At 40.2% G+C, this 25,640-nt stretch overlaps 1 protein-coding gene across 6 annotated transcripts in view; it reads left to right on the forward strand.

Annotated features, from left to right (window-relative positions):
- ST7 (suppression of tumorigenicity 7) overlaps window positions 1-25,640 on the forward strand; it is a 254,203-nt gene that overhangs the window by 123,240 nt on the left and 105,323 nt on the right. For all 6 annotated transcript variants that reach the window (XM_058528868.1, XM_058528823.1, XM_058528829.1 and 3 more), the window contains exon 2: window positions 15,939-16,021. In XM_058528868.1, the coding sequence (XP_058384851.1) occupies window positions 15,939-16,021 (83 nt within the window). The remainder of the gene's footprint in view (window positions 1-15,938; window positions 16,022-25,640) is intronic.

Here is a 25,640-nt window from a genome sequence, read left to right on the forward strand (position 1 = left end):
TTATCTCATGAAGTTGTGAAAATTAACACAGACAATGAATGTAAAGCATTTAACCCATTGCTGGGAGTCTTATGAAGGTCTCATAAATGTTTGCTGCCATTATTATTATTATTTGTCAGAGAAAATCAAGTTACAGTGCCAATGAAAATTTTCAGCCATTTAAAAATTGTGGTTATAAAAATTTTTATACTTTTCTGGAGCTGGGGCATGCACTATTTTTTTAAATTTGGTTTTACGCTTTTACTTTGGTCAGAAATGGAGCAAATCAATTTTAGGCTGTCATTTTTTTCTGTTTTCTGGTTTTAGAACAGTAAGTACCTGTTCTCTGTAATTTGGGTGTGTCCATCTGTGTACTGCTCAAGTCAGTCCTGGTGGTTATTCCTAAGAAAGTTAGAGGAAATAAGAGACAAGTACATAGCAATTAGTACAAGAAAAAGAATAAAGGAAGAGGGAAAACACCAAAAGAAAAAAAAAAAAGGAGTACATCAAGTCGCTAGTGTTCTGTGACGAGAGAAAGAGCTTCTCTTTAATACTAAACCGAGGTAGGCAGTTTAGAATGTTTTTAACTCTGATACTCTGCAAGCAGGATTCTTTTTTTTTGAATATTTCCTTTCAGCAGCTAGGGCCGTTGCCTGCCTGTTTTGAGAAATTGTTTGATTTTCTCTGCAGCTGTTGATGTGTCTCATGTTATACTCCCATCATTTCTAAATCTGGTTTTGTCTGTGATGATGCCTGAGAAATAGCTCTTTTTAATGGTTTCTATGTTTTGTGTCTGTCTGCTTTTCATTCTTCAGGAGTCACTTGAACCAATAGTCATGCCTTCTCATGTAATTACATGCCTCTGCATATTCTCCCTTCTGTTAGTGAATAGTGTTTATGGTTTGTATGTGTGTGGGGGTCTGCTATGGCTACTTGCTCTGCAGTTGCCTAGAGCACTGTGAAACTCAGTGTATTCAATGTGGTGGTTTCTTTTTGTTTTTCCTCATGTCATCAAATACTCCTGGAGTGTCCTGTCCACTTTCTGGATCAAAGACAACTAGAAGATAGAAAGGAACATTCCAGTAAATCTTACTTTCTAGTAAATTGTATATAGTCTTTTTTTCCCAGTAATTTTTTTCCTCCCAAGTCCTCAATTTTTACATAGAAAGTGTTCTGTTAAAATTCTGGAAATGAAATAAAACTCAGAAACCAAATTAAAAGACAAGCTAGGGGAAAATTGCATCAACTATGACAGATAAAAGGTTAACATACTTACTGAAGAAAGGGCTTTTATAAATCAGTGACCTTCCAATAGAAAAATAGGCAAGCAACGTGAGCTAGTAGTTCCCCAAAGAGTAAAAACTAGAGAAAATAAACATGAAAAAATTTTAGCTTAGCTAGTAATCAAAGAAATGACTTTTCTTTCTTCTTTCCTCCCTCCCTCCCTCCCTTCCTTCCCCTTGCTCCGTCTTTCCTAATTTGGTAAAGATTTAACAACAAATAATACTTAATTTGATGAGGCGGGTGCTCTCAAACACTGTTGGAGTGGAAAGTGGCACAACCGTTCTGGAAAGTAATTTGGCAATATGAATCGAGACTTTAAAATGCTTGTAACATTTAGCTTATTAATATTACTTCTAGGAATCCATTCTAAGGAAATAATTAGAGATGTCATCAGTATTCTGTACAAGGATAGTTACTATCATTTGTAATAGCATTGGAAATGTCAGAAACTTTACAAACAACCTAAATTTCCAGTGACAACAGTGGTTACATAAATTATAAAAAGGCTTCAAGAGGGGATAGTATTATGCAGTCATTAAATCATTAAACATTCAAAGAATGTTTAATAACATTGGAAAATGTTCATACTATAAATAAAGAAGAATGAATGGTGCCTAAAAAAGAATCAGAGAAAGAAGCCAGATCTTTCATTGTCCGTGTTTATGTCCTGACCATTAGACAGTGCTGCCTCTCTCTGTGTGAAATATCTGGCCCTGGATTTTATCTTGACTCATAGTAAGATAAATGAACAGGATAAAGAATAAAATAGAATACAGAATAGAATACATGAGAATGTGCAGACGTCATCCTTCATTGCTAATGATAGCCTTGAGGGAGAGTCATAGTCATTTAGCATGAGGTTTGTGTGGTAAAGAGTGGCTCAGTAATCAGCCACCATCCTCCCTCACCCTCAACTCAGGAGGAAGTCATTGCAGGGCCTGTGTCCTAGACTGAGGCTGTGGTTTGGGGGTAGCCGTTTGCTCTCAGATCCCAGAGGCTCCCTAAGCCTAGCCACAGGGCCTGCCTCTGAAGCAAGCACCAGACTGCCATTTCAACAGAGGCAGTGAGCATTTGAAACCTCAAACAGCAAACTTGAAATTTGGGCATTTATCTGTTTTGTCTCCCCAAGTGTAGTGTCAGTTATCCAAAAGAAAGGTATGTCCCAAGGAGAAAGAGCACAGGCTTTGGGGTCAGGCAGAGCTGTGTTCAGCACTTAATAGCTGCATGTCCTTGGGTGAGTGATTTAACCTCAAGAAGCCTCAGTTTCATTCTCATAAAATGGGAATAATAATGCAAACTTTGCGGGGCTCTGGTGGGGATCAAATGTTTGAAAATGTATATTAAACACCTTTTAGAGTGCCTGACACATAATGTGCCCTCAGTAGAGAGTAAATATTAGTCAGCCTTTCTCTCCACAGTGTGTGTTTGCTGAACTGAAACAAGTATTTAAAAGTATGGCCTGATAAAGACATTTTTTTTGTCCCCATAACAGTGGTCTTGGATATTTTGAAGATAATGATATGAATTATATTGAAGGTGGCTTTTGTGTGTGTGTGTGTGTGTGTGTGTGTGTGTGTGTGTGTGTGTGAGGAAGATCAGCCCTGAGCTAACATCTGTTGCCAATCCTCCTCTTTTTGCTGAGGAAGACTGGCCCTGGGCTAACATCTGTGCCCATCTTCCTCCATTTTATATGGGACGCCGCCACAGCATGGCCTGACAAGCGGTGCGTCCGTGCGTGCAGGGAATCTGAACCCCAGGCCACCACAGCGGAGCGCCGCACTTAACCGCTACGTCACCGGGCGGCCCCTGAAGGTTGCATTTTTGCAAATCACTTACTGCACCTGCTTACAGAGTAGTTATGTTAACTATTTCTTTGTGCTTTAGCCTCTACATCTGTCAGTTTGCATGATTTTATCTTAGCAATTATTTAAGAAAAACTCAGCCTCTGTAGGTTATCATTAGCAGTGCTGTGTGTGCTAGTTTTTCTTTCTTTTTTTGGCTGGGGAGGTGATTTAAACATTTTTCTGTATTTTAAAAAATGTTTTGGATGAACAACTTTGAAAATTAATCCACTTTTTTCTTTTAAAATGGGGTTATTTTTATAGTAATGCGATGGTTGGCCTCCCAGTGGTAATACCCATTTGTAATGGAACTGGTCAGAGGTGCCTTCTGAGTTTGTGGCACAGGGTTTCTTGGTATGAGGTTCACTGACTCATTCAGACCCAGGCCTGTGGCCTCATTAACCCTGGGTTTTAACCAACCACTGATCCACCTGGAGGTGAACTACCTGGTCCCTAAGGATCTAGGAATTATGCAATTGCTAATTAAAAACATGCAATTCTTTCTTTCTTTTTACATTACAGACGAATGGGTCATTCAGAATGAAGGATGGCAATGTCTAGAACTATTTGAGACAGTAAGTAAGAATAGATTTGAAAGGGAGAAAAAGGCCATCCACAGAGGTTGGGAGCATTTGTATTAGGGACCACATAGGGCATCTGGAATTAGATGCATCTTTTAATAGATTTTTAAAAAACTGGCTTACCAATATGTGAAAATAACAGTGCCCAGTTTCCATTGACTGTCACCTGCAGATGTTACTTAAAGCCGGGTGCATTTGTGATTTGCCGCTTATAATTCGCTGCCAGCCCTCAACCTGGGGACGTAGTTTCAAGTGCCCTCTGGAATAGTAACCAGTCATTTGATGCAAGTGCAAAGCCAAATCTAGCTACTGGAATTGAAAATAATGAAGCCTTGGGCTTATTTTGGACAACTAGGCAGTTGGAGCAGCTGAATACTAAAATATTGTCCTGTGTAGTGGTTTCCTCTGTGGCTTCTTATCTCTGGATTGTTCACCGTCACCCAGAGGGAAACAGCCGTAACACAGCTTCCAGCAGACCTTCTATTGTGGGGAGCTTTTCGCTCAGAAGAGAAGTAAATTAGTCATTGAACTTTTGGAGTATGTAATGAAAAGAAATACCTTACTTAAAATCAAATTCAGATTTTACTACCCCATGGCCTATGGTTGCTTCTCTGGCCCAAACTGTTATCTTCCTTTGAGGCAAAGTCTTCAGCCATAAGTTAGCAGAGGGTTTTAAAACAGAGCAAGTAAATTAACAAAAAGTGCAAAAATCAGAATAAATAGAGTAGAAAATAGATTTATTTTTGTTTTGTCATTTAATCCCAACTGATAAAACAGGAATATACATATGTGTAATTATCAGGTTCAAAATCATGTAAATTAAAGTGCTTCACTCTGTTTTAATTATTCTGTATAAAAAGAAGAATCTCAGAGAAAGTAGACACATTTCCAATGATTAACCATATGTCTTTGAGAGTTTGGTATAAGAATGAACCAATATTGGATTTTTTAGGAGGGCTGATCTTGTTGCAGTGGAATAAAGGTTTGAGTTTTATTCCTAATTCACTTACTAACTCATATGGTGCCATTTCTATTTTTTTTTTTTTTTTTTTTTTGTGAGGAGATCAGCCCTGTGCTAACATCCGCCAATCCTCCTCTTTTTTTTTTTTTTTTTTTTTTGCTGAGGAAGACGGCCCTGGGCTAACATCTGTGCCCATCTTCCTCCACTTTATATGGGACGCCGCCACAGCATGGCTTGCCAAGCAGTGCGTCGGTGCACGCCCGGGATCCGAACCAGCGAACCCCGGGCCGCCGCAGCGGAGCGCGCGCACTTAACCGCTTGCGCCACCGGGCCGGCCCTCTATTTTCTTTTAACTTAAGTCACATTTAATGATAAACTGTCTTCTCTTTTCTGCCAGACTTCCTGTAGAGTAGCCTGTGCTTGCTGCCATGATTTTCTTACCACTCACTAACTGTCTGTAGTCACTTGCAGTTTGACTTTGGCCTCACTTCTCTAGACTCGCACCCTTTATGTCACATTGTTAAGAACCACATCCTGTTGAATTTACCTCTGCAACATCTGATATGCCCAATTTCCCACCCTACTGGTATTGCAGGGGCTCCCCTCTGAAATGACTCCCAAAGCTGTACGTTTTACACGTTTTACACACTGCTTCATTGCTACCAGACACATCTGCCTTAGTCACATCTCTGTTCATGAATGTGAGTATCTTCTCACTGTCTGTCATATAAAGTCTGATTTTCTCAGCCTGGCATTTGAGCAGCATTCTTAACCACTGCGTCTCCTCATCCACCCTGTACTCCAACCCAATTCCTTTGTGTGTGCTGTAATGTCTGTCTGCAGTCCATTCCCTCTCTTTTCTCCTCTCCAATCTCATGTTCAAAGCTCATGCTTCTTTCAAAGCCCAGAGGAAGGACATCTCATTCATTAAGCTTCTCTGACCCTTCTAGCTAGAAGTAATATTTTCTTCCTCTAGATTTTATCTGTACCTCTCTTCTGATATGTTTCATATTCTGTCCTGTGTTATGTGTGTGTATCTTATTTTCCCTTCTGAAGGGGAGGGTCAGTCTCATTATCATTTTGTTTCCCAACTCCAGTGTCTAGTTCAGTGTCTTGTACTTTTTATAAGCTAAGTACATTTTGGATAAATGAATGACCTAGCTAATATTAATAAATATAGAGCATTTACTGAAAGGTGTTTTGGAATATAGTTGGTTATTCCGTTATTCTTGTTAATATTCTCCTTTCTTAGTTCTTTTTTTTTTTTTATAATTTTATTTATTTATTTTTTTCCCCCAAAGCCCCAGTAGATAGTTGCATGTCATAGCTGCACATCTTTCTAGTTGCTGCATGTGGGACGCAGCTTCAGCATGGCCAGAGAAGTGGTGCGTCGGTGCACGCCTGGGATCCGAACCCGGGCCGCCAGCAGCAGAGCGCGCGCACTTAACCGCTAAGCCACGGGGCCGGCCCTTTCTTAGTTATTTCTATGCATCTTAGACTTAACAATTATCTTTTCAACAGCTGATTGCCACGAGTAGTTTGAACCTTTTTAGGTAGTTATTTGTATTCTGGCCCATTAGGTAATGAATTGCTGCATTCAACTTTGCAGATGTCATCTTCCTAAATCAAACAATTAAGGACTTTTATATATATATATATATTTATTTAATAACTTTCAGTAAAGGAGGGGTAAACTAGAAGTTGATGACCAAATTCTCCTCAAGATGATGGTAAAGTCTAAGCACAGTTTGTGTAGCTGATGCTGTAAGGAGCCTTTTGGAGCACTCCAGTGTGAACGTAAGAACCATTGAGAGTGTTCTTTTACAACATTATTATAGCCATCCTATAAAAGCTTGTATTGTAGCTCACTACAGTGATACCTCACCTTTTAGGAACTCAGCAATCCAGTCATTTCAACTCCCCAAACCACCAAGTTCTAAGAAAAAAAGACCCGTGTATATGGCACTTACAGATGAGCATCAAAGAGACCAACAGGAGACCACAGGTCTTCTTTTACATAGTTCCAGTGCACATCCTTTGGGGCTCTGCTTAGCAGCCTTCTCAAAGGAGCATTCCTTGATGCAGTTCTGTCCCCTACCCCAGCCCAAGGTTGAGTTAGGAGTACCAACTCTCTATTTCCAGAGCAACACTCAGAATTATAATTGCCTGTTAATTTGTCTCCATGTCTGCCTCTTCCACAAAACCCAGAGCTCCTTGAGGACAAGAACTATGTATCATATATCTTTATTTTCCCAGCATTTTACATAATGCCCAGCATGCATTAAACATAAATATTTATTGAATGACCAAAGTTGGTTACCTGCCTTTGAAGTCACAATAGATTTTTAAGTAGCATATTAAGAAGGAGAGAAAGCAGTTTGAAACAGGCACACAACAACAAATAATAGTTAATATCTGATAGCATGTCAAGTGACAAAAATAGTATGAAAAAGACTAAAAAAACACTTCAGTCTGGGATCATTTCATTTTGGAGGGAAATGGCGTAGCGTACTTTAACAGTTTCTGGAAACATTGCTGCATGCTAGCACAGTACTATAATTTATGTTCATTTTGGTGACTTAAAGCCATCAATTAAAGATTGAAATATGTTCAGGATATTTTGTTTAAGGATACAGTCAAGTATGTAATGCACTTTGGAAAGATTTCCTTGTAAAATTGCTTTAAAAAGAAAAGCGTCTTTGGTGTTTAATAGGATAAGTCCTTACGTATCCCAAATGACTCATTTCTGAGGGTTCTACATAGCCAAGGCCTTGCTGTATGAGGATAATATAAGTATGTCTGGGATCTTTTCGATTTGTCAAAGAGTAATAGTCATTCAGTCTACCTAGTAAGCATCTCACACTATACAGGTACTCTGGGGATAGAACCCCTCCCCCGCCAAAGACAAGGTCCAAACCAGCAGAGACTTTCAATTTTGCCAGCTATAGGAAGTTTTTTATCAGAAGTCCTGGGGGATGGTTGTTACAGCCTATCACCTAGCACTCTGTCCTTATGCAATCTTTCAGCATTCATCAAACACTGAGTACCTCTGTGGACCAGGCTCTGTGCTGGGTGCTGGAGGATTGAGGCACAGTGGGTGCTTGTAGGCTAGAGGTGCCTGGAGCCCCGAGGACCACGTCTCCACAAGGCTTCTGTCTCTTTGCAGCATAACTATGGGGAAGATTTTCTCCCCTTAGAGACAGATTTGTCTTTTTTCTTCCTGATGTTGAACAGTTTATGCGAAACAGAAAGATATATGAAATGGTCTCCAACCCTAAATTAAAACATATTTTAAGTGGCTAAAAATATAAGGCAAGCCTCTCTCCTATTTTTGATGAGGGTATAGTTGCTCATTATCAGCCTGGTTGTAAATAAAAGGGAAGAGATAACCTGAGATCTTGCTTCACTTATCCTCGAGGGTTACTGAGGTTTGTATGTGACCGGGCTTTGGACAGTCCTTCATGGCTTGACAGATGGCCTCCCTCCAGCAAAGGACAAGGAGCCATGAAGACTGAACACTCTGATATAGTTTCCCAGATTACAGCTGAGAAAAGAAAGAAAGAATGTGCTCGGCTCCACTCCTCAGTAGAGCCAGATGCCTAGTAAAGCGAAACAGTATACCTGTAACGTTGCCAAGGCAACATCAAGGGTAGAGGGAAGAGTAGATGGAATGATTTATGAGGCTTTCTTGCCATAGGAACGGGTCTAAAAATATACTTACATGTCTTTTTCCTCACAAAGATAAATGCCACAGGACTTATCAAGGGAATTGTGATTCATAAAAGCTTGAGACCCTATCAGAGCCCAGGGAGACCAGGGTGAAGGGCAAGGAGAGGGGAAGCAGAAGCAACCAATGAAAAAAGTGCTCACGATATGCTTTTAATCTTCTATTGAACTGATGCTGTGCCCAGATGTAAAACTGATTTTTTTTTTTTTTGAAACATGCAAATGTTGTATATTTAAAATGTGCCTGGAAAAAAAAAGACCATTTATTGGAGTAAAATGAAGATACTTGATTTCCATATTTAAAAAAAATTCCTCTCAGTTCTACTTTAACGTTAGTGGATTTGTAAAGACAACTACAGATCAGCATGTTGAATAACATGTCGTGGCAGCAGAGGTTGAAATTTCATTTTATTTATGAACAGTTGAGAAAGAAACTCTTGGGGTAGAGTTGGCATATCTTAACACTCTTTCTGGGCGTACTGCAGTTAGCCAGAGTTATCAGATGTCCACGTTGATTTTCACTTTCATGAATTATACCTGATTGTATCAGTTTTATATTGCTGCATAGCAAATTACCACAAAGATTGCAGATTAAAACAACACACATTTATTATCTCACGCTTTCCGTGGGTCAGAAGTACAGGCACAGCTTGGCTGGGTCTTTTGCTCTGGGTCTCACAAGACCATAATCAAGGTGTTGACCAGACTGCGATCTTATCTGTGAGCTCAACTGAGGGAGAATCTACTTCCAAGCTCGCTCAGGCTGTTGGCAGATATCGTTGCTGTAGAACTGAGGGCTTCAGTTTCATATTGGCTGTTGGCCTAAGCCCCTAGAGGCTGCTTGTAGTCCATTGCCACATGGGCTTTCCAACATGGCCACTTACTTCATTAAACTAGCAAGGAGAATCTCTGGCATGTCTGCTACCAAGATGATATCTTACATATCTCTTTGTTAGAGGCAAGTCACATGTCCCACTCACATTCAAGGGGAGGGAGTTAACGTAAAGATATGAACACGAGGAGACAGGGATCATTGGGGGTCACCTTACCGTTTGTCTGTCACAGTATCATTCTGAGCAAAAGGGCAAGTTCTTTAATTTTAAAAGCTGTACAATTTGGAAATCTGTTCACAGCATGTGTGCAAGTTAAGCTATGAAAGCTTCCATTTTTCCTTCTCTTGCCCTTTGGTAAATGAGGAAGGGCAGAAGTGAAGTTACAACCTTACTTACAACCTTAAACTGACAGGAATGAAGAGAAAGGTTAGCAGGGTTGAAAGAAAAATAAAATGACAGACGAGAATATTCTCTGTTCTCACATGGAAAAATGCAAATGCTGGATTAAACTATTCCACTGTGTTACCTAACCGACTTTGGAGGTCTGAGAAAACAGTTTGAGGGAAGGTTCCTGCAAGACTAACATGTGCCTTAATGTACTTTCTGTAGTCATGGGACTGTACTTTTTGTAACTAAATCAGAAATGTTGCTTTGCCTGAAATGGACAATTTCCTAGTCCACCTTGATGTCCCTGTCTCAGGGCCTGGAAGGTATTGTGGCCTTGGTTATTCATCCCTTGCAATTAAAATATTTGTAAACCAGCATGCTCGAGTTATGGTTTAGGCTTTAATATAGCTTATGTTCTAAGCCACAAGGGGACTTGAAGAAAACCAAGGAACAGGATTGCAGCTGGATCCCATGTGGCCTGTGGCTGAATTGGTTGTTCCTACAGCATCTAGTAAGGCAGAGATCAGAGATTTAGGATCACATGCTAGACTTCGGGGATTCAGAAATTTCTTTGCCTTCTAAAATGCTTTCATACTCACTCAGCAAGTTTAGTACCACCTCAAGATACTAGAATCCAGTTAAAAGGACCCTTCTGTTAACTGGCCCTTCGTTTGTTTTGTAGGGCATCCATGTTTAGCATGAGGACAAATCACAGTGCAGGTGAATTACTTGTTGAGCTATCGTCTCTGCCACGGTGCTTGGCACGTAAAGGTGCTCAGTAAAGGCTAGTATTACTGCTGCTACTACTACTCTTATTATTTACACATGCAGCTCAGTCTCCTCTGCTTTCTACAACCATGGAAATATAAGATGCCAAATCACAAAAGGAAGAGTAACATAAACATAAATAATAACAATAATATATATTATTTGATGAGGTCTGCTGTGTTAGGCACTTTATCTACACTATCACATTTAGTCCTCACAACAACCCTGTAAGATACATATTATTCTTATTTTATATACAATGAAACAGCCTCAAAAGTATGCTAACACTTTTTATAAGGATTTTCACCTGTTTTGAGATAAATGTTCCTTGTATTTATTTACTAAGAAAAGTAAGTAAACCAGAGTCCTCTATTCCTTAAGTATTTTTTTAGTTAGGTTGCATTGTACTTCTATCATCATTGCATAAAATTGTTAGCAGTTCTCCATAAATAATTTTGGAGAAGACCAACAGCAGTGAACACTAATTTTTAGAAATACAATTTGGACCCATTCTAATTTGTCTCATCTGAGAATAGCCATTTGCTGCTAGTCAATCAGTATTCCGTGTATTTGTATACCAGCCACTTTAGGAAGTAATTTCACATATCTAATAGTAATTCCCTCCAGTGCCTCAGCGTACACATATAAACTCTGTGGCACCTGCACTGCCCTTCCCTTTCCTTCCACGAGCATGCACCTTCAGGCCTCTGGGCCGCAGTTCTCTGCTTGGAATGCTCTACGGCTCTACCTCTCACTGTCCCTTCGCCCCAGCAGCCACAGGTAACTTCACCTGGATAACTCCCCATTCATCCTACAGGTCTCAGATGGGATGCTTTTTCTTGCAGAAATTTTTCTTGATCTCCTCATCCCTATGGGCGGCCTGTGTCCTCATAATGCCCTTATGTGTCCTCTTGATATTTGCTTATCTGTTTACTTGCCTTTCCCACCCATTGGATTGTGGGACAGTGCTCTCCTCACCACTGTAGACCCAGCATCTGGTGCAGGGTAGGCACTCAACGGGTATGTACTGAAGTTATGAGGGAATGCACGTTATTCTGAGCCTCAGATCAGCTCTGGGAAGATGTGGGACTTTCCTGGGGCCGCCACATCCCAGTTGGTTTCATGTTTAGAGACCAAGTCTCCTAACTCTGGTCCCTTACCCAGGCATCATGCTTTTATATAAAATCTCTTCAATTTTTTTTCCCCATCTAGCCTAAATAAGCTTAGTTTCTTTAACCTTTCTTCCTAGGGACTTTTTTTCTAACCTTTTCAATCATTGCTAATTGTCATTTTATAACTTTTTAATTTTTTCTATTTCACATGCCATATTTTAGCAAGACATTAAAAGGAACACAGGACAAAGCAGACCCATACTTCTGGGTGTTGTAGACTTTATGATACTGCTTATTCAGTTCTATCTAGTCAGTACCTCCAAGTCATTGATGCTGCCTTAACCTCTTCATTCAAGGGCTTCTCGGTTGAGGTGGAATATATTTAAGGAGGTAAATGTACAGGGTTATGTGCTCACTCTGTTTGGTCTTTTCCAGGAGTGTAATTGGAGATTGTTTGTGTTCTGAAGAATATGAGGAAGGCTCTTACTGTCACGAGGGCCAGAAACGTGGCTGGCTCCTCATAGTCACGGCCTCAGAGGGCCATTTGACGTGATTCCTGAGTAAGCCCTCTGGTATTCTAGTTCTCTGCTCAGAGGAGTGGTTCTTCACTTCCCACACTTGGCTGTTGTATTATCTTCTTATCTCCTCTTTTCTGTGATCCAGAGAGGTCATTTAATTTTCAATCCGTGTACCCACCCCTCCTACCTAGCTTCTTCTCAGGTCCATACTCAATTCCTTCCCATTCACTCGTTAATTAAATGAGAAGGCTGTACCAAGTTAAAGTTCAGCATCTTCAGAATGCTCCATGATGCACTCCCTGAGGCTGCCTTTGAATAACTGATACAATATTCCTTGAGCAGTGGTCTGTTAGGAGTTCCCAGCTGGGTCAAATGAAAGGCCTTCTGATTTATTAATTTTGTCTCTGGGTTGAAATAGGATATTAGTAACATTTTATGAATTTATTCTTCACAAAGCTAGATTAGTTTTTACCTGTTTGTTTTTTAATTTGTTTTGCCTAGCCCTCGGAGTTGTGGAGGTAACTTTAATATGTCTGTAGATTTCAGGAAAATCTAGTTTATGTTTCAAAGAACACACCACACACTTTTCTGATGCAATTTTTAGGTACTTTATCAGGCCCTCATATGTTTTCAAAAATAATTGCTAGTGACCCTGGTGAAACTAGGCAAGGTATTACTTGGTTTTGAGGCAGTCTGGCCTGCAGGCTGCAGCCCTCTTAATTTGACAGGTGAATCTTTAACTAGATTCTCCCCTCTTTGGGGTCGCTTCCTGCCTTTCCACGCTGGGGCTGCACACACAGATGGTAAGATCACAGTGGACTTATCTTTGAAGGTCAGAGGTAAAAATAAGTACAGTTAAAAATTAAAAACATCCATCTTTTAGTATCATTTATTTAGAGCTTCCTGTCCTCTTCTAATGAAAGGCTACTATTTTTATTTTGCTATTTTGTGTAACGCTTTTCAGCAATATCCCCACGAACACTCTGTGATTCCATGAGCCTGCCGTTTGGGGCCAGGACGACTGGTGGTTAGGGCTTTGCCCAGCCTCCATCTGTGAAATAAGATGAGAAATAATATTGACCTCATGGAGCTGAAGTGAGAATTAAATTCTCTAATATGTGAAAGTGCTTTTGTTATAAACTTTAAATACATAGATAAATGGATAGATTAAAATGGCAAGTGCTAAGTGTTGATATTTATGCCCAGAATTGCCAAATGCCATGTCTTAATGATTTTAGCCAGAATATCCAGAAAGACTATAAGATTAATAGGTTATTAAATGAGTACCTCCTACTTTCTAAATGTTTCTGTTTCTGCTTCTCTTATTCTCCATTTGTGTCTCTGTTTCTTTTAGTGCCTGCCATTATCTCACGTAACTCTAGTAGCTTTCTTTAACTGGACATAATAGAGAAGTATGTTTTAATTATTAATTGCTATTGCTACATAACCTTAAATAAAACCAAGTGGGTAGAATGTTTATTTATTTATTTATTTATTTGGTGAGGAAGACTGGCCCTGAGCTAACATCTTTTGCCATTCTTCCTCTTGCTGAGAAGGATTGGCTCTGAGCTAACATCTGTGCCTGTCTTCCTCTATTTTGTATGTAGGACGCCACCACAGCATGGCTTGATGAGCAGTATGTCGGTCTGTGCTCCGAATTTGAACCTGTGAACCCCGAGCCTCCAAAGCGGAGCACGCAAACGTAACCACTGTGCCACTGGGCCGGCCCCTAGAGTGTTTATTTTTATCTCTTTAAAAAACTCACTTAATTTTTTTTTCACTATCAATTAATTCTTAAATCTTTTGCCCCCAGTGGATCAGTGATTTTCGGTAGAAAATCTTTCCCTTACATTACTTTATGCTTTTGTTGCTGGGGAGTTAACAGCAGGGCTACTTAAGCACTTCTAATTCAGGCAGATCTTTTTCTCTCTTTTTTTTTAAGAAATCGGTTTCATTGAATTCTATGCTCAGTTTGTCCTCAGAAACTTACTGAAAAGTATATGGTACAGATATGAGTGTTCACAATTACAGAATAACAAAGCAAACAAAGCACTCTGTTTTGGTGACTTGTTTTTTTTATGATGGGAAATGCGGGATCATTCATAGTGTGAGGAGGGGAATTTTGAAAATTTGAGGCACCTCAGAATCAGCTGGCAGTACAAAATGTAAGTTTGTAACTAGGGTTGTTTGATTTTTTTCCTTTAAAAAATCTGCCTGCTTCCACTGACTGTTGCGTGGGAAATGACAAATCACCACGTTTTCGTTTTTTTTTAATGCCAAGCAAAGCCACCTCAACTCAACTGTACTTCCTCTTGCCTTCCAGCCCTAGGCTGACTGCTCCTTTTGTGCCTTTCTCTACCTCCCCAAAAGAGTGCACTTACTCAGGTCGTTGACTATTGACTGAGCACGTTGTGCTAGTCCAGACTCTTGTGATTACAAATGACAGACCATGAGTCAAACTAATTCATTTCAGAGTGGGTGCAGGGGAGAAGGGTTTGTTGAGAGGATGTTCAGTAGTCAGGAAGGATGGAATCAGTTCACCTTTCCACATCTGTGTCTTTACGAAGGTTCCGTAGCTCAAGCTCCTTCCCTCTTCAACCCATGCAACTGCTTGGAAAGGCTGTGCTCCTTCCTCAGTGCCCCAAAGCAGGCCCCTTCCTCTGCTCACATTGCCCTTCTGTCTCTCCTCCTGCCCGCGTTGGTCTGGTTAACTCCTGCTTATTCTTCAGGACATCTTCCCTGGCCCCCCAGCCTGAGATGCCTCTCTTTTCTGTGTTTTCATAAAATCTTGTGCACAGGACCTGTCTATGCATTTGTCAAACTTTATGGTAATTGCCTGTTTATTTATCTGTTTCCCAACTAGACTGTGGCCTTCTCAAGTGTGGGAACTGTGTCTGATTCATACTTCCATTCTTTGTCCATAGTCTCATTCATAAACAGAGAGAAGTATTTGTTGAATGAGTGAGCATAGGCTCTCCGTTCGTGTTGGTGACTTAGCTTTCTGGGCTGAGCTCGGACAAAAGCAAAAGCCTTTTCCCCTAATGACATCAAAGTCCTACTTCTAACATCTTTCATTCTGAAACCAGACGGGGTGTGATCCCCTTCCACAAACAAATTCAGTAAAGAAATGTGAATATGTGTGTAAAAAGTCCTTTAGGTCAGTTGTTGTTTTGGTAATAGTCAAAGTTTTGTGCAGTATCTAGATTTAAATGATAATAACTTAAAATATACTTATAAAATGAATAAGTGAACTTTACTTAATGGGCAACCAGATCAACCATATGGTTGATATGAACAGAGTGGCAGGAATCGGTCAGGAAGGTGCCTGACAGTGCACATTCATTTTTAGAGGTTTTGTGTTTTGTCTTTTTTTCATTGAATCCAATTATTTTGATGAGCAGTCTAATGGCCTTTTAAGTAAGCTGAAAAAACTTTTACTAATATATGCTAACTTTTGTCAATTTGTCCTTCTTTTTTAGGGGTAACCATAGTATTACAATCTTTAATAACTGTTTAATATAGTTATTTTCCCTTTGCTGTAAGGTTGAAATACTGCTTCTTGGTTCATCAAGAACTCTGATGTATGGGTCCCACAGAACATATAAGGGCATCTTCTGTTTTTGACTGACTATTTAGTAACTTGCTTTCATTAGACTCCTCAATGGTTATGAATCCATGAAAACCACTCACAGCAATGGTTTTAGGGACAGAAACTAAAAAACTGCTCTTTTTTCTTATATGCAGTTATTTTGTTTTAGGATATATAACTTGAACCTAGTATTCTGAGCCTATATAATGCTGAGCCATTTTAATGGCACTTTGCTGTGGTTCTAATAATTCTCATCATTGGAAACAAATGATTTCACCAGAAAGAAAAATCAAAGAGTTGGTTTTACTGATGACATACTCATGCATTCCCTGTTCTTCTCCGTCTCTGTTTTTTTTCAGTGAGCATGTTTTTGAATACATTAACGCCGAAATTCTACGTGGCCCTGACTGGCACTTCCTCACTAATATCAGGGCTTATTTTGGTAAGTGGTGGAATCCTTTCTATTTAAAAATATACTTATTACTAATATACATGTTAGTATGTGTACAGGAAAAAATTCTGGAATAATATACACCAGAAGCTTACAGTGATTATCTTGCATGTGTGTATATGTTGGGTGGAGGATTTATAGAGGCCTTTCACTACCAGGTTACATATTTCTAAAATATTTGAAAAAAAATTTTTTAAACAGTCGTATATTATTTTTGTTGAAGGGAAAAACAAAATGTAAATAAAATGAAAAATAAAGGAGGACACAATTCTGTGTCAAATTTTAATATCTAAGATACTATAAAATAAATGTGACTCAAACCAAAATGTTTTTCATTACCCTTTTCAAAATATATTATTGGACATAATTCAGATCAGTAGAAATATAGCTCAGTTTCTTTAAATGTATTGACATGGATGTAGCAGTTCTAAGTTTTTTTCCCCTTCGTCTTTTTTTCTTTTAAAATTTACATTTATTTCCCTATTGCTTCCTTTAAAAAAATCCCGAATAGGCAAAAAGCAATATGATAGTCATCCCTGTGGATCCATTACTTTATGCTCTAAAATAGTTACAGGTATGATAAATTATAACACCTGAAGTAGTTTTCTTTAATTTAAGTGGCCTTAAATAGGACCATCTAGACTCAATGGAATCACGCCAGTATAATTAAATGACCTTTAAGGTGAAAGAGGTTTTAGACAGCTTTTTTTTTTTTTTACACATAATGCTGTGATCAATTATTTTAGAAACAAGGACAAGAAAGATATTACAGAGTTGATGTTAAGAGAAGATCAATAGAAAAACAAAAGTTTTAGGGGAGAAAGGCACAAAAATGTAGAGCAAGAGCATAGGTGAACCGAGAACAATGGAGGATTTCAGAAGATTGAACTTACAAGGAACCAGAGTAAAAGGTGGAGAAATATATACAGGGCAGAAACCTACAAAGAGGTGAAAGGGATGGTGGGTGGGGTGGGACCATCTTTTTTGTGGTCAGAGCATATTCAGGTTAATCTTGCTCTGCTGTATCATGTGGGCTGCTGGACTCAAGGGAGGAGATGTTTGAAGTCGATATTATTGGACCAGGAATGTGAAGAACATCAGCAAGAGCCACTCCAAGATGGTTACGTAAGTGGAAATCCAAATAGAAAGCCCAGTGCTGGCTGCTGAGATCAAGCTAAGGTGAGGGGAGCATATTAAAGCTCCTCCTTCAAATGGGCTGAAATAAGGTGTGTGTAATAATTTGTACCATAGTCCCTCTTAAGTGCAGATCTGCATACCAATCTGTATCTCTGAAGTCTTCCCAGTTCTGTGGGGACATGAGAAAAATAAGGATGCTATAGAGTTGTTCATAAAGCTATAAGGTGATTTGTCTAGGCTTATGTTGTTAGTTTGTAGCAAAGCCAGGCCTAGAACTTATGTCTTCAGGTTTCCACCTTAATGTTCTTAATGGACTGCAGAAACTTCAAATCTGGAAAATACTTTCACATGCTTGATAAATTATTAATAAGTATATGCTGAAAACATGACAACCTTTTAGCGTGTATATTTTTGGGTGGAGGAGAAAGTATTACAAGTCTCCATCTAATAATTATCATTTACATTTAAAATAATATTTTAATATTTTCTTTCTAAAACATCTTTGAAATATTTTTTGGTTAAACAAATAGGAAAAAAGTGAGCTTTTTTGGATACAATTTGAATAGCAGTTTCATACCGAAACCAATAATTTACTCTGATGCAGAAAGGTAGGTTTTTGTTTGTGCATTCAGGGATGTTCTCTCTCACGGATGTTCACTTAAGAACGTTACCCACTTAGATGATCTTACTGTGTGCCAGGCACTGATCTAAGCACTGCACATGCTAACTGACTGACTCATTTACTCTTCACAACAATACACTGAGGTAATTGCGGTATTGTTTCCATTTTACTTATACATAAGCTGGACACGTAGAATAGGCAAGTAAGTAACATGCTTAGGTCCCATAGCTGGTGAATGGTGGAGAGGATTTCAACCCAGGCAGTCTTGCACCAGAGCCTGTGCTTTTATCACTCATTGCACTGCCTCTCTGGTTAAGTTCTCAGCTGTTTTTCTAGCTTGCTGAACAAATGGCAGGTCTGGATATTATTCTGGCATTTTCTTGGTGTGGTTCAACTGGCTGTAAATTAATTACCAGAGGGTGGGTTATTTCCTTTCACTCTGGTAAGCTAGGCCCAACAGTTGTTTTCCCTTCTAACTCTGGGATAGTGAAGTCCCATCAGCTTGTTTCTCTTGTTCTCTGAATAAAGGGATTTCCCTAGACCATGACCGTCTTTGCAGATCCAGGCTGGCGAGGCTTTCTCCCTGCCCGTGGAGTGCAGTTACTGGAACCTGATGATCACTGCTGTGCTGTCTTATGGCATATTTGCCTTGCAGCACTCTCAGGAAGCAGAGGATACTCCTGACTGAAGTGAAACTTTGAGCGAAGGAACACTTCTGATGTGTGAAGATTTTGGGGGGCCGGCCCAGTGGAGTAGTGGTTAAGTTCCCGAGATCCGCTTCGGTGGCCCAGGGTTCACTGGTTTGGATCCTGGGCGCAGACCTACTCACTGCTCATCAAGCCATGCTGCAGCGGCGTCCCACATAGAAGAGCTACAACTCTGCAACTATGATAGACAGCTATGTACTGGAGCTTTGGGGAGAAAAAAAGATAAAAGAGGAAGATTGGCAACAGATGTTAGCGTAGGGCCAATCTTCCTCAAAAAAAAAAAAAGGATTTTGAAAGACTTTTCTCAAAAATGCTTGGTCTATACTGAGGGCAAAGGAACTACAACGTGGAAATTGGTCTTGATAGCTTTAGGCTCCTGCTTTAGAGATTGTTGACATTGATGTTGTCCAGCCTTTGGGGACTCAGCTTTGCTAGCCCTTGAAATATACCCAGGGTTGAGATTTCTATTCAGCTACTGTTTTCTGCCAAGTGCATTTCATGGAGAGGCAGCATTGAGGGAAAGGATCAGGTGCTTTGCAAACAAGCTGCATGCATAGAACTGCTTAGCGGTTTGTTTCCTGGCATCATACAGACGATTACCTAACTCCCCTCCCCTGAGCAATGTTAGGAGAGCCAGGCAGTGAACATTCAAAGTACAGGGCTGCCCCTGGGGAAATTGGTTGTTTGGGGACCTCAGGATTCCTATACTGGAGACTGAAATTATCACGCAGTGTGATATCTTAGGAGAAGAGAGGAAAAAACAAACAAAAACACCCTGGTATTTCCCCTGTGAAGCAAAAGTCAATTAATTGAGCAAATATGCATAGAAATAAATTGTGTGTGGCAGATGCTGCTGTCGTTTACACTAACGTGCTTAAAAAATAAATGAGGACTAATCTGTGTGTATTTTACTAGCTATCACCACTAGCTCTTAATTTCACAAGTTGAAAGCCAGCAATGAGTTTATTCTACCACCTATCTCTCACTCGTCCATTTTGGTTCCTGTGCCCATATCCCCCTCCAGGCAGCTCTCTCCCTTGCTTGACTACAAGCTGCCCCTCTGCCCACTGGCACAAGCATACCCCTCTGAGTTCAGTTCCAGCCACAGGAACTGCACCTGTTGTCACAGTCCACACCCACCAGTTTAGCCTTTATCTGCTCTAGCAAGGACATGCCCAGTCTGCTTGCAGTAGCCTCTTCGGGCAATGTTTATTTCAATGGAGAAAATTTCTGGGTGGTGTTTTTGCTTTTGAGAGTGGTATGGTGGATATGTGGAGAAAATGCTCTTCTTAATTTTCTCAAAATGTTGGTAGAATGGAGAAAATGCTGTGTTTAGTATTGACATTCATACATAGATCCCTATATCCCCATTAACATGTATATGGACATTCTCCTGCATCTACATTTTGCACACATATATATTAAATAGAGAGAGATAATAAATGGGATCTAGAACATAATTTTAAAAAAGTGAGAATCAAGAATAAAAAAGAGAGAAAATCAGAATAGTAAATAAAATAATTAGTTCGTGGATTAGATGTAAAAGAATTATGTTTTTGGGGAAGTGGTAGGAGAGACAATGATTAGGTAGGAATCAGTTGTAACAAAAGGTCTGTTTATTGAGTTTCCCGCTCCATGCCAGATACTGTTTTAAGCACTTTGCATATATTATTTCATTTAATTCTTATTGCAGTTCTAGCTGGTAGATATAACCAGTGCCTTTATGCTGCTGAGTATAAAGAGATATAAAGGTTAAATAATTTGGCCAAGGTTATATAACAGACAAATGGCGAGGTTTGAATACAGATCTCTCTGACCATGTCCTCCATCCTCTCCTGTTCAAAAGTAAGGGAGTGGGGCTGGAAGATTGTTATGGCTCCTTTCAACTCTTTTTCATCCATCTAAAGAACTTGACCTACACTTGGGGTAGGACTTTAATTGATACGTATATGGATCACCCAAATGATGGTCATTCTGGAACTAAGAGTAAAAAAAGACTCAGGAAAACTTGATTGGAAGGTGTGGGAAGCGGCATATAATGTCAGGCTGTGTCTGTTATGAAGCAACTTGTCTCTAGGCTCCAGAATGAGAGATGCCATGGGGGCCAATGGCAAGAAAGCCTGCAGACAGTGGGAGGAAACTCAGGCTCAATCATTCTTATCAGATTACAGCTTCTTGGGGTCACCAAGAAAATTAATGATTTTCTGTAGGAGACCAAGTGCCAAGCAAGAGAGTAGATGGATGCCTGTCAGGGTCTAATAGGAGCATTTGAGTGGATCTGATTAATGCTTAGACATGGCAAAAGTGAAGAAGGTGAACAAACTAATAAAGGGACAAAACTGCCCTTTTGGCTTTTTCAGTTTCCATTTGAGCACCAACTGAGAGGCTTAAAAATCATGCAATTGCAGGACTGGGAGAAGGAGCCTCAGAAGCCATCCAATTTAAACCAGTAAAGACCTAAGGACTAGGCATCCAGAAAGCTTATGACTTACCTAGATCACCTTGCTAGGTAAGGGTGGAGTGAGGTCTAGAATTTAAATTTCTTTGCCCCAGCATTATTCAGCCTCTTATAAAGGTGTAGACTAGGAAGGTGGGTAGCAGCAGTGTCTAGCAGTTGATGTTTCCATTTTAACAGACCCATAGAAATGGGTCAGGTAGATAAGAGAGGGAGGAGGAGAGAAGGAAAAGAAACAAGGAGGGAGACCGCAACTTTCTCTGGAGGAAACATTTTTTCTTTTTCCAATTGGGCGTGGATTAGGTCAGATTTGGCCAATCTAGAACATGGAACAGCACTTAACACACTTTATAATTTTACTTGTGTCATTTATTGTCTTTGTCTTCTCTATAATGGAAGCATCACAAAGGCTGGGATCATATCTGTATTTTTGTATATGGCAAAAATATTTCGTAATGCCCGGGTGAACTGTTAAAAAATATTTGTTCAGTGCACAGAGATCCAGTGAGTGAATGAATTAACTGACTGTGTCAGAATTATCTGGAGAGCTTGTTTAAAATGATGGATTTCGTTTAAAATGAGCACCACCCCAGTCCAATTGAATCAGAATCTCTAGGAGAGGGGCCCAGGGGATAGCTGCCAGCACAGTATGAGCTGGCAGGGCTTGGGGCAAATGGCACAGGCTGGCTTCTCCTAATTGTCAGTGGTCTCCTTGACTCCACCCCTGGAGAGTGACCCTCCCCTCCAGGCCACAGTCATTAATGCTACAGTGGAAAATCGCATCCTGTGAACATACAGACACAGATTGGGATGGATCATTGGCTATTGACCTTGAAGAGAACCTCACTTCTCTGCCTTCTCTCTTTTCTTAAAGCCTCGGCAGTAGGTGGCCAGGAAAGGGGGTGGAAGGGCATGAATTCCAGTTCTTCACACAGCCCCCTCAACTATTTAGGGGAACAGGTGGCTGAGGAGGGATTGGCTGAGACCAAGGAAGCAGGAGGCCAAGACCCGCTCCATAGCTCTTCAGTATTCCTAAACAAAACATATGGGGGCCAAGAGTCAAAAACGAAGTCTGTTATGAGGAATTGGGAGGGTCTTTGAAAGGGTCAGTGAATATGGAGAAAAGGATATACTTGAGAATTCTAACAGGAAACTAAAAAAGTTGTGGATATTATGATAACCCACGCCAACTGCCTTGGTTTATCTCCTTTAAGCCCAGAAGATCTCCTCTTGCCAAAAAACTGTTTACCATCAGATATATTTCTGAAGACTTACAGCAGGTGTCAATGTGGCAGACTTTCTATTTAAAAGTAGACTGCCAGAGTTTCATATTTCCTCTTCGATCTCTCCTATCACTGTATCTATCCTCCTGTGATATCATCGTCTGCTTTAATCCTTAGGAAGCACTTAGCCAATTTCAGGCTGTGACATCTTTTGTATTTCCCATGGGTTTAGTGATGTGGAATTACTGAGGTGCTGCTATATGGGAACCTTGTAGTATTTTTTAGTGTGATATAGGATATAGGGAAGTCCCTGATTCACGAAGAGAAGTTCTAATATAGAACATGCTTCTCCTTCCAGAAGAGGAGGTCTTATTGGATAGGAAGAATCTAGGCATCTTCAGGAAAGATTCAGCTTTTAGGTCTGCAAGATAGATGGAAGGGCCTTATTTGTTATCCCTTTGCCAGATTTTGATTCCTTCCCTGCCGGTGAAGATGAGACAAGTTTGCACCTTAGGCCAGCTGCAAACCTGAATCTCCCCCCCAGCTCCCAGCCTGAGTGCTCCTTGATCATCCCCTCCACTTCTGTCATATAGTAATGGAGGAGGTCACAAGGCTTTGGTAACTGGGTCCTTGACAAATGGGTCTTTGTTTTAAATATGATCTGAATCCTGAGTATAGCTTATGGCCCTTCCTGTCCTGCAAGATGTAGATCCAAACCACTTCTTCCACCTTCACATTCCCAATTCCATCCCCACTTCCCTTATTCACAGAAGGTAATCCTTACCTGCATCTCCACCAAGTTCAGTGACGCCCATTTATGTTGCCTTCTTACCTGTGCCTCATTATCTCTTTGTTGCCTTCTTACCTGTGAAACAGCTCATAGCACACCCGACTCTCCAAAGTAGAATGTATTTTTCTGTTCATTCGACCTTTCTTTCTGTCTCAGAGCAAGAAATGGTAGGTTACCTTTTCAAGGGAGTGTGGATGTGCTTCCTGGTTTCTTGGCATCGTGTCTCTTGGCCATTTGTACTCTTTTGTGTCTTCAGTTTCTCTCTTTCCACTAGATTCTTTCCTCTTCCACAAATCTGTGTAGACCTCTCTTTGTTATAACAAACAAAATGAACACAAAACCTTTCATTGGTTCTGCTGTTTATTTAGAGTATATCCAATTAAATCACCAGCCCAGTCCTTATCATTTATCCATTCAGTCTTCCAAACATCCATCCAGTCTTCTAATCATCTGTCTACCCACCCATCCACTCATCCACCCGTCCACCCATCTACCCATCCATCCATCCATCATGAACTGAGTGCGGTTTACCGTGACCTTATTTTACACATTAGATAACTGAGCCCCAGAGACTAAAGAATGCCAACCAAGGTCACACAACTCACCTATCATGAAGTGTATTAGGGTTTTTACCTTTCAGCTAGATGATAGGGTCACTATTGACTTCCTAAATGCCAAGCCCAATTGATGCTTTTTAGTTCTCATCTTATTTGATCTGTATAATCTTTGGGGTGGAGCATGAGTAGGAAAAAAGTACTAGAGAGATTATGTTTTCAAGACTATGAAATGCATAAATTTATATTTTAATTTTATTGTTATTTGTCAGATTAAAAGCTGTTTTGTTCCACTGTGGCAAGTCTGCTAAGCTACTAGCATGTCCAAGGACTAATTTTAAAATCTAAATTTGTTTATGAGAGCTTTGCTGTTTACACTGTAGGTTATGCACCAGGGAGAAGAATTCAAAGTGACACCAAACATGTGCGTGTTAGATAACACCATCTGCCCATTTGGATCTGTGCAGCTCTTTAAAAATACTGTGAGGTGCTGGCCCAAAGCCTGTCATGTTTCGGGATAAGGGGCAGATTGTTATGCTAAGACCCCAAATTAGAAGACTTGGTTTGAAGTTTAAGAAGGCTTCAAGTCCTTTTCTACTTCCTTTTACTGGTTGTTCATTCAGTATATATTGGAGCCTCTGCTCCAGGGTACAGGGGACACTAGTATAAAGAAGGACCATGATTGGTGAGAAGTCATCTACTGCTGTGATAAGACAGGTCTGAGAAGACCCTCCTTTCCCCCCCAGACAGCTGCATGAATAACCCAGTCTTTACTGAGGTCTGTTATTCCAGAATTAGAAATACTAGGTGGAAAATCACTCGTCTGTTATAATGCAAATATTCCATTAATATGAGTCATTTATACCTTAGGATGAATTATCTGGTCCCATTTGATAGGCTACTTCTGGGTTGGTTTTGATAGCTAAGAAAGCACAGAGACACAGTGGAGTTGGGGGCATTTGGAAGTGAAGATCTGAAAAGGGAAATGATATGCCAATCTGTCCATATTTGTTTAAGTGAACAAGAAAGTTATAAAAAGATGTCTTGTTATAGGGCCCTAGTAAGATTAGTGGCACAAAGCTTGTGCTTCAGGCTAAGCGACTACTTAATTAGCTGTATGACTTTGGTCAGTCCTCATTCCTCATCTCTAAATGGAGACAGTGCATGGTTTTTTAAGGTCCCTTTTAGTGCTGACATTCTGTGATAATGTTGGAGGAACTGGGAATTCTGAAGAGTCCCAAGGTGTTTTTTGTGATGGGTATAGACCATGCCAGGAGCAACCTGTGAAAGGCATAGTGTGTCTGTGGCATGGATTGGTGGTGGCAGGGGCCACATCTGTGCTCTGTAACCCTGCAGCACAGCTCATGCCTGATGTGGAGCCCTTAGTGCTGTGTGACTGAATGAGTGAACTAAGACCTGGCAGGTGCCCAAGCAGCACAATACAGAAAGCAGAGCAAAAAGACTTGATGCAAAGAGAGCTCTCCCCAACAAGTGACTGAGAGCCATTGCCAGTTCTGTGACCAATGTTCTGGGTCTTTTGGAGCCTTCCTTGTCTTCTAATAAAGGGAAAGCCACGAATCTCTTGAGGGCTTTGTTGGGTGGTCAGGACTGAGTGGTGAGCGGTGCCCTTTTTCACAATGATTTCCAAGGCTTTCAGCCAACAACAGTAACAGACAAGGTGCTGTACTAGCCTGAATTGTAGACTGGCAAAAAGAGGGGTGCATGATATGTGGGGTGTGCTGCCCATGGGAGGTGTGTACGTCATCAATGTAATAAATGATAGCTTTGCTATTATTTTTGAGAACCAACTATGCAGCAGGCACTGAACTAGATCTTTTACATGGGGTTTGAAACTAAATGTTTTACATGGTTGTGAAAATTGAGGACCGTAGAGGATAAATAATACATATGATTTCCACTTTACAGTTGAAGAAACTGATGTTCAAATAGATTAAATAACTTACCTAGGTTACAAATTCCCTTCTGGATCCATGGTTCATAAATTTACCATTTTTGAACTGTCTTTCTTCTTCAAGTAAGATCTTTTATTCCTAGCATTCCAAATGTTATAGACTAGTCCTGTCCCTTCATAGCTATATTATATTCTCCGCTGTCTGCCCAG

The sequence above is a fragment of the Diceros bicornis genome, chromosome 3, assembly GCF_020826845.1.
Source record: "Diceros bicornis minor isolate mBicDic1 chromosome 3, mDicBic1.mat.cur, whole genome shotgun sequence".
Classification (NCBI taxonomy): Eukaryota; Metazoa; Chordata; class Mammalia; order Perissodactyla; family Rhinocerotidae; genus Diceros; species Diceros bicornis.